Consider the following 10,718-nt stretch of genomic DNA (forward strand, 5'->3'; position numbering starts at 1 on the left):
GATAGTTCCATCTAGACACATTCATTTCAAAGTCTTCTTCAAATAAATGACAAGCTAAAATAGTTTATCAATAAATTGTTATTTTCTTTTATTAGCGACCTTCAATAGAACAGGTTTATTTATATATCGTGACAGCAATACCGAGATCTGCGAAACTCTAAGAAATAGTTAATATAAGACTACTTGTGTGTTTATTTTTCTTCACTACTGCACATGATTTGTGCACATTCCTCAAGGTCAAACTGCCAGCATAGGCATTGTTCTTCTTTTGACTGCTCAACCCATAACGACAGACCTCAATACCCCAAATACGTATCAGTTTGCTTCCACTTTATCTGTGAGTAACGTGTATTATTCAAAACCAAGACAAAGATTAACGCTTATTGTGAGAAAATACAAAAAGTGAAATGAACTGATCTGCGTGACACTAGAATCGAATAATTATGAATCAACAGAGCATTTAGACATCTCTGAATAGGTTATTGTTAGTAACGTTAAAGCATTACAATGGGAAGTATGCGACTTTTCATTTGTATCTGTGTTGTAACGTGAAAATAATAATTTGGAATTAGTCTCCACTTATGCTAACTATACAAGTTCTACTAACACAGGTAAGTGAACTACTATCGCTCTTGCTTTTTATTATTGCATTTATGAAAAATTAAGTTACATTGCTTAACCAATGATAATGCTGATACCATCGCAATGCATCATATTACTATTTTTCATTTATTATTTGAGAATGATACTGTATTGACCTCAGTCACTAGAAATTGCCAGTGATACTGTATTGACCTTAAAGTCACCAGAATTTGCCAGTGATACTCTATTGACCTCAAAATGACCCTAAGTCTTATAAGGCTTAGTTAGTAAGCTGAGGAATCATTATGAAAACTGGTTCACTGAGTAAAATAGTAAGGAACCAAAGTAATGCATTTTAGCCTTAGATATCAATGTCCAATTGTGTCACTTTTATGTATTTCAGTTATTAGATGATACTAGGTGGAATGAAAAATTATGTATCGTAAAATAGAATGGTAAACCAAGTCTCAAATACAATATAAAGATTCGAAAAGTCACGATATTATGACGACCGCACAAACGTTCTATTAATTTGACTAGATTTTGCCTATTATATAATGTTGTCGGATATGTTTTTCATAGTGCAAAGGATGTCGAATATGTACATATAAAATTTGTTAAAAATGTGTTAAATACAAAGCCGAGAGAGAGAGAGAGAGAGAGAGAGAGAGAGAGAGATTCAGAGTCACGAAATATAATGACATCCTGGAAGGTGGTAGGTAGGGAGACAAATAAATAAGTAAACATGCATACCTATGTTGGTGGGGGGAAAGAAATATTACGGATAATCTGATAGAAGGAGAAATGGAGAGAGTAACTTGACTGAGATAATGTGTCCTGGAGTTAGATCTCTGGTGATTATTTTTAGAAGATGGTAAATTATAGGTGAGACTAGATGGGGGCCAAATCAGGAAAGATCAAGAGGCTAAAGCCTAAGACGATTGCGGAACTCAGGAGCCATGTAAATGTTCACTTCACCACTGAGGAGATACATGAGTGGTATAAGGATTTCATGGCACGTCTTAAACCAGGACAGACGGAGCTTACCAAGAATCAGTTTGTACAAGTCTATGATTCCGTCTTTGAAGGGGATGCTTCTGATTTCGCTGAGCACGTGTTCAGATCATTCGATGAGGACGGAAACGGTACAGTCGATTTCAAAGAATTCATCCTCGGTCTGTGCATATCGGGGAGTTCTGACTTCCAAACTAAGATAAAGTGGGCATTCACTGTGTATGACGTTAATGGAGATGGATTCATTACAAAGGATGAGATGTATCAAATTATCAAGGTAAATCTTTTCCTTCTAATTTGGTTACCTTCCACATTGTATTATGGTAGTAGCAAGAAAATTAACGAGCAAAAACCAGAAACCTTCAGCACAAACTAACGTCCTTTGCAATGAAAATCGTAATAGATTTATTCATCCGTGCAGTTATTATTTCTTGGGATAAATTACGTCCAACACATATGTGATGTAAATTGTATACAAGTCATTCTAATGAAAGGCAAAACTTGTCACATCGTTGTGCTCCTGGATCTGTATCGGTAGGTCTTTTCCATGCTTATGTCATAAAAACCTGGCATGGCAGCTGTTCTCCTTATGATTTCTGTTTGTTCTTATATCCTCACTTGATTGGTGACGCATACAAAAGTGTGAATTTAGAAGTTTCCATCAAGTAACAATTTTATAGACTCTTATGAAATTGAACATGAACTTTATTTAAACACATTCGAGTCTTAACTAACTCATAATTCGACTGTCAGCAAAACTGGCAACATGTTTTCCATCTGTAACGACGTATCAACAAACAACGTATAATGTTCGATTTTCTCTTTCAGAACAAGTTGCTTGGTACACTTCATACTTTCTTATATCATACTTTTTAGGTGTATGGATGATTAAAGTTGTAGATGACAATTCGGTAATATATTTGGTAAAGATCAACTTTTTATTTGGCACAATTTCTGTTTTTAAAAAATACAGGTATAATTGTCACAGTATACAAATTCTACAAAACGTTTGCGACATTACGCTGTTATAGAGAGGGGCTGTCTTTATCTTATATATTTGAAATGCAGTGTTTTGTGCGGAGAAAGATTAACAACTACAATTGGAAAATTATATTTATAAATGATCATGACACATCTGGTAATATATATATTATTTAAACAAGAGTTAAGGCATTCACAATATCATAGAAAGTATTAATTAATCTGAGATGTACTCTAATACATTATTTTCAGAAGAATTTTAAATGTTAAGACTGTAATTTAATCATTTATGCGTATTACATGTTCAGTACAAAAACTGTTGCAATGCACGAACCAAAAAGTTTGTTCAACACTCTGAATTTGAGGAAGACATTTTGAGATGTCCGTCAGGCTCTGGCTGGTTTTCAAAGATCTCAGTTTCTAATCGTTGATAATTTAATGATATTTACATAGGTAGTGAATAGTTTGAATCAAAACTCTCTGTAATTCTTCATTAAATATTGTTCATGAGAAATCTTAACAATTATCTAACATTTATCGAAATTCCTGCTTTATGAAAATATATAATTTCATATGAACATTAACAGAACAGGACAACGTTTTCCTTATTTGTGTGCATGGGTTTGTTTTACGTAATAAGAACCTTTTTTTTGGATTTTCTATTTAAACTATTAATTGTAACAGACTCTTTTTACCAAATTTAAAGCACTTTTGTTATATATATATATATATTAAAAATAACATGGCACTTAAAGTATTGATATATTATAAGGCAAATTGATATACCACTAGATATGTACTTAAAGTCACAGAGGCACCGTGCCCCATTCCTTCTTCATGTTAGCATAACATTGTTTTGGGGCTTATTTTACAATGTAAAACCTGGAACACATCTCTATTCGAATCGATCTAACCCACTTCGTACAGGCCCCGGATGACTGAGTTGTGTAAGGTGCTCGCCTATACAGATCAGTGACATCTCACCTCTGTCCACTTGGGTACGAGTCTCGATTCAATAGCTTTCTGTGGTTCGGTGATTCTCCCGGGATTTTTCCGGGTTTTTCTTCGACCAAAATATACTGGCCGCCATGTATAGTCTATCATGTGCTGGAAAATGGCGTTTAACCCTCAAAACCACAACCACTTCATGTGTCTAGGCTGCATATCGATTAACTCAACACGAGAACTCACGTGTCTGTTTTGCTGAAACATTACTCCTGGCTGACTCCGTGACAACAGTATGCAACGATGAAATCCAGACTGAACAAACCGTCCGCACCAGCCTAGACATTGGAAAGGGTATCCTGGTCCTGACCAAAATTTAGTAACGTACGGTTGATTTTACTATCAATGGAAGAAACTGTAACTTACTAGTACAATGTACCAGTTTATGGCCCTATATTTTATAAACGATACCTACTTACTGCACGGACAATTCCAGGCAAAGTAATCGTTACTGCTGCCAGATGTTTCATTCTGTTTAACCACAACCCAGGACTATTCTCGAGCCGGAAGGCGAGGAATAGGTGCCGACATGCCTATATTCGCCATATATATATATATATATATATATATATATATATATATATATATATATATATATATATATATATTATTTAATTTATAGTTGATTTAATTTAATTATCTGTAAGTTTTACAATATTTTTTAACTACATGATAAAGTAATGTAATTTTGTTTACTGGAATTTGATATTTTCAATAATTAGTTTGACCTGACTATTTAGTCGAAAACAGCTAAAAATAGAACTATGCATCTTTTTGCTGACATAGTTCCTGACCTTGATTGAGAATCAAGTAAGCAACTTCCTTTTTCTTAAAATTCATTCGTAATGTGTGATTGATAAAAGTGAAATCGAGGCTGACTGGGACCACGTGCCTTTAGATGTAAATAGCTTCTACGATGTTCTGGTTTTACCGGAGGGCTGACACTCATCCAGGCATCTACTTTGCGCAGTATTCATGTTTTATACCTATGTCCATAGAGACTTTAGTCAGTCGGGCTTCTAAACTCTTGATGTCAAGGTGTTCATGAGGTTGTGACCAGCTGAGTCGAAATTTTGTTTTTGGAATTATTAATTCTTTTTCCTGGAAATATTTGAGGGCTGATACAGAATTCTTGAACGAAGACATTACTTGAAATTTTATTTGAAAATTCAAACACCGGAATATTATATTCTTTGGTACAATAAATAACTGTAGACACATCAGTTTTATACAAGTTACATTATACGTCATCACCTTCCATTTAAAATGTTTTCGTCGGGACTCGAACTTGAAGATATGAGAACATTTTATGACTAGAACTTCTAATTTTTTATTCTGGGATTATTCGTCGATTATTTTTATATTTGATTCTTAAGACCGTAAGTTCTTTTTTCCATTTTTCCATTGTTTATTTCCAGAGAAATAAATTATTTGTTAAATTTTACAAAGATTGGTGTCTTCACTTTTTCTTACTGTTTATTAGAGCATAAACACATGACATAAGAATATATATATATATATATATATATATATATATATATATATATATATATATATATATATATATATATATATATATATATACATACATACATACATACATACATACATACGCTTTTTATCTAAAATAATGGTCAAAGCTATTGATAAAATCAGCAGTACAGTACACCAGTCAAGAAAGTTATAAATGTTTCTTTCACAAGCAGATTCAAGAAAAAAACCCACAAGTTTTCAATGGCAACGGGGCTTGGAATATATATAATTATTAGAACATTTTAAAACTTATTGTAAAATAAAAGATCTGCATTTAATTCTAGTAAGCGTGTTTGAGTTCATTTTTCTTAAGGTCAATGACAAAGGACGGCTTGGATGAATTTGACGGTGACTCCTGGATTTTGCAGAGTGGAGAATCTCTAAGTGAAACACTGTACATAATAGATTATATATATTTATTCAAGGACTTGGATAGTTAGGCAATTTTATAGGGTTATGTTAAACTTTCAAGGACTTCAGTGATATTCTATTTTCACCTTGAAGTAAAAACATTTGGATTTTGGTGCTAACATGTTAGCACATAAACACACGAAAACCCTCGTTCGGAATTCCTTTGGACAGTTTCCGGATTAATGAGAAATTGATAGTACAATTTAGTCAAATATTCTAGTAAAGCATACACTGTAAGTTATTTTAATTCATTCACTTTGTTTAATTTTATATTTTATTTAAATAAATTTTAATTTTGGAAAATTGAGTGTGTCACGTTTGCAAAGCCCCAGCAATAAATTCATGTATAAGCTACAATTTTAGACACATTACTTCTGCCATATGTTCGAGGTCTTAAGATTGCCGGAAACTTAAGCTGGCGAAGGCGACCGCTCGCATCATTTGACATCGGCTTGCCGTATCACACCTATGTGTTACAGCTTAGTTCCAAGATTAGAGGGAAACTAGCGGGGTGAACGAGGCGTGTTCTTATCCGTACCCACGTTGACAGAGAGCGAGAAGGACATTGTCCGCTAAGTTTGATTGGATCGGTTCATAGATATATCCAATCGGAATTGAAATAGATAGTATGATTACAATTCTGATCCGAAGAATAACTTTCCGAATTTGTAAATAAAAAATTAGTTTCGCCTAGACAGATTGCTGATCAATAGGGTTCCTCCGAAAGAGCCACTCGTAATTTGGCGGCATAACCTAGGGTAGATTCTAAGGAAAGAAAAAGGTTCGAAAAGGAATCTCCTTAGGGGACACAGCATTTCGGGTTTGATTGAGTCCCAAAGTCTTCAAGAGTTGGAGAGGGAAGTGAGTCTAGCTGAAACAGTCGAAGTTGACGGAAGTCTAGTCGGTGGAGAGAAGGTGGTTGAGGAAGAAAAGGAGTCTGGAGGAGAAAGTGGAGGAGGAGGAGAGGGAGTACAGAGAAGACGAGGAGGTGGAGAAGGAATATGGAGAAAATCGGGGAGGAATAGGAGAAGGAATTGGGAAAAATAGGAGAGAGAGGAATAACGCAGTTGAGTAGAATACAAGGACAGGTTGAAATCGATTTCACACTGCTAATCAAGTGATACAACAGGCTATTAACGAGTCAAGCAGAAGGAGTGTAATTGGGAATTTGAATCATTTGATTATTGAATTGTTATTGAATTGTCAAACGTTGTACTTTAACCTTTTTGTATATTTAACCATCTAACTGTCGGCATTGCTGACTGGAGTCTCGGAGTTTTTTATCTATCTTTCACTAATTTAACTTCCAACCAAAATCAAGCCTGGGTGGGACTTTTATAATAGTTTAAATAAAATATTGGGAGCACCCCACCCCACCCATAATAACCCTCACGGAGTGATTGTTTGGTTTACCTTGTCTTGTTACTTAAGTTTGAGCTCCTAGACGTAACAAGTAGAAATGCTATATGAAACTACGGCAATAAATTCAGCTTTAATTACTTACGATTCAATATTTTCAGGCATTTTACAAAATGACAAACTGCAAGACACCGTCTCCACAACAGCTTACTGAGGATTTGTTCAAGTTTATGGACTGTAATCAAGACGGAAAGATCTTATGGGAGGAGTTCATTCAAGGCGTATCCCAGGACGACACCATGGTCCAAATGTTGCAGGCTTCCTCTGATAGCAATGAGGACTAGCTGTTTGGGCAAATATGATGAACATTGCAAAGATTTACAATTAAACAATATTCTTTTTTAAGGAACAAAATACTGTCATCATATACGTAACTTTGATCATTATGTTGAGATTATTTATAATTACATGTTCTCCCTTGAACGTGGCTTTTATACTGTGTCATCATTTTTCTCAAGTTTGTTGTCCATGTTTGCAAACCGGTAATAATATATACAACCAGAACAAACATATTTAAGTTTTGCTCTTTTGTTTTCGTCGGTTTTTACCGAAGTTGTATGCGTTTATTTTCGTGAATACGTCAACTATACTGTTTCAAACGTTTTCAATAACAGCGTTAAAGCAATAATATAAATATTGTCATGCAAGAAGAAGAAGGTTATGATGATTATGGAGAGGAGATTTGTTAGAAACATTAATTTAAATGAAACACAATGATATGAGAAATGGGCTCAATGTATCCTGACTTATAGACCTGATAATCCTAATCCATCGGTACACATAATCCACGTCTTAATCTAAACTTTGCTATTTATCTATAAGTCTGAATATTTAAGGCCGGCGTAAAATAAATAAATTACTGTGAACGAAATGACGGCGATGATGATGATGATGATGCGATTTGTTTTCCACATCAGTCGTTCTAAATGAAAGATAAAACGCGATAAAAAGATAGAAACTGACGAATAGACTTCTGGACATGATGAGTATCACCATCCAGAACTCATAGTTGACATCTTAAGAAACTGCATTCTCCTCTGGTATGCTTTAGACTGAATATTCAAGGCTCCCGTAAAATACATCAAGTTTTAGACTGAAGCAATATGAAATACCTTTTCATGTGACAACATACTTTTATCTGAACTATCAAATAGTGATTGCTATGACAAAATTCCTTATGAGTCCCTTAGATGCGAGTCCCATTCACATACAAAATGTTATGGGCTTTAAGGGTAGAGGGAATGTATACCATGGACTACTTTCCTTCGTAAAGAATAGACAGGTCCTAAACACTCAAATTCCACTGTGTAAGCCTGCGTCGAAGTGGCTCCCTAAAATTCGACGAATAAGAAGTCGAACTAAATGATGTACAGTCGTCGACTTGGTGTACATTTAAACAGTATCGAACAAACATAATATATTCCCCAAACTCTGGTGTGATAAAACTAGTACATTTCAACTACCGAAGACATCCCAACAGTGATGTGTTGCAAATAAAATGTACCTGATTCAAGGAAAAACGTAATTTTTGGTCACGAAGAATATGATTGTATTCGGAGGACCTTATAATTATCTGCCGCGTAAACTGGCCATAAAATAGCAAACACTGTATTAATAATTTCCTTTCATAATCATCGTCTCTGAAGTAAAAAGAGAGAAGATTCGAACGATTAAAATCCATTCAAATAAAGAGGTAATTTAAAGCCCAATTTTCTTATTTGTAACTATGGTGCATTTTAGAACAAACTTCTAGGTGGAATGATTTATTCGATTTATCTCAAGATCTCAGTAGCAGCTATATTGACGAACCTGTTAGGTTTTAAATCAAAATTGCTTAACTGGCGCCACGGTAGAAATATATCATTTCACGCGTGCACATGCTTTCGAGTTATCAGCTATTATATATATATATATATATATATATATATATATATATATATATATATATATATATATATATATATACACACACACACACAGATACATAAAAGTCCTCATTTTCGACATTTACACTAACATTGTTTTGTAATCTTGTCATTATGAGAACGAGCCTATGTAGGATATGCCCATGTGTACATATTCAACTTCATGCAAAGTACACGGAACAGGGAAATCGAGCAGAACTGTAGCAATTCTGCAATGTCATAATTCTACATACCAACACCATACGATATGCCAAGCTTTACACGTGTACCATCCTCTATTCTACAGACCAACAACATATATGCCAGGCTTTACACATGGACCAATCCTTTTCTACACACCAACACGATATCATATGCCAGGCTTTACACATGAATCAATCCATATTCTATAGACCAACATCATACGATATGTCTGGCTTTACAATTCATATGCTGCAGGTCAACACCATATGTGTCAGGCTTTGCACATGGACCAATTCCTGTTATACAAAACCAACACCATACGATATGCCAGGCTTTATTCATCGACCAATCTATAATTCTACAGACCCACACCATAAGTATGACAGGCTTTATACATGGACTAATCCCTATTAATTTGAGCGTTTCACACAAACTGTACGGTCTTATCTCACACAAAGCATCTTCTGATACATTGCACAAAGGAATTTAGTGTGCCCACACATTCGTACCAAGGGATGATGGTGACGGGGCCGACAAGGGGGGGGGGGGGACAACCGGGGATATATCTATAAGGGGCCCAGGCCGAACAACACTTTATTTTATAAAAAAAAAAAAATTGATTCAGCGAGAACTATGAGAGATACGTGTGTTTCTGACCCCAGGGCCCGTAATCGCTCTCTACGGCCCTGCATGTAGATTACGTAAAATCAGGGCAAGAATTCGTGTATAGACTGCCGATTATATAGTCATGCGAACGGGCCAATTTGGAGTCATTACAAATTCCAAGCATTTATAAAATGATTATTGTCCGACTTATATGCTAGCAAAATTTCCGTTGTATGTGCTTACTATCCTTATCAATGTAAGGTTCCCCCGAATTACGCCAAGTATTACCCGTGCGGCAACGACTATAAAATGAAAATGGTTTTAGGTTCGTTGCGAATATTTTTGCCACACGTATGGTTCTTCATAAGAAATTCCTTTGCAAAGTGTTCAACTCAAAGAAACAAAAAGTACAGATTTTCTTACGCTGACCATGAGCTTGGGTTTCATGAACAAAAATGTTCCAAACTAAATTCCTAGATGAATATATAGGTGACTCTAACTCCATATAAGAATAAAGATTTCTATACAGAAAACGGAGATTGAAGATGGGACAGCATATTTGCTACGTGAATGACTTAACCACCATGGCATGCAGCTGTGTTTGATACAATTTGAACTTGAATGGTATATATTTCTACCAACATTAATTTGCTTGTTAAATTTCTTAAACCAACTTAGAAAAATGCGCAAAAAATAACCAAAAAGATAGTGATTTGCGTCATTTTATGATCTTTAATACCATGTTCGTTTACCCTGGGAAGGTTTTGGGATATCGTCTATATAGCACAACACAAGTTGAATACATCAATCTTTTCCCATGACTACATTGATATAATCGATATAGTCAAATTGATATAATCGATACAGTCAAAAGGGATTTCAGGCACATATTGCTAGATGGTGACGGGACACCGCATGGGTTCCAGCGATATTTTCTCCATCAGATAGTCTGTAGCATTGTGTAGATGCTCATATGCCTTCCGGTCTTTTTTCTGTCTGTCTGTCTGTCTGTGTATATGCTGCTAGTCAACAGTAAGTATTTCTGTATCCTCTTATGCA

The 10,718-nt window shown here is 35.0% G+C and overlaps 1 protein-coding gene across 1 annotated transcript; it reads left to right on the forward strand.

The window, feature by feature from the left end:
- Window positions 1-554: 554 nt before the first annotated feature.
- Window positions 555-7,457, forward strand: LOC149798577 (hippocalcin-like protein 1). Its single transcript, XM_089956946.1, has 3 exons — window positions 555-611; window positions 1,468-1,873; window positions 7,047-7,457. The coding sequence occupies exons 2-3, from the start codon at window positions 1,478-1,480 to the stop codon at window positions 7,227-7,229; spliced, it is 579 nt and encodes a 192-aa protein (XP_089813072.1). The 5' UTR covers window positions 555-611; window positions 1,468-1,477; the 3' UTR covers window positions 7,230-7,457.
- Window positions 7,458-10,718: the final 3,261 nt, after the last annotated feature.

The sequence above is a fragment of the Sinohyriopsis cumingii genome, chromosome 5 (assembly GCF_028554795.1).
Source record: "Sinohyriopsis cumingii isolate HCF-2022 chromosome 5, ASM2855479v2, whole genome shotgun sequence".
NCBI lineage: Eukaryota > Metazoa > Mollusca > Bivalvia > Unionida > Unionidae > Sinohyriopsis > Sinohyriopsis cumingii.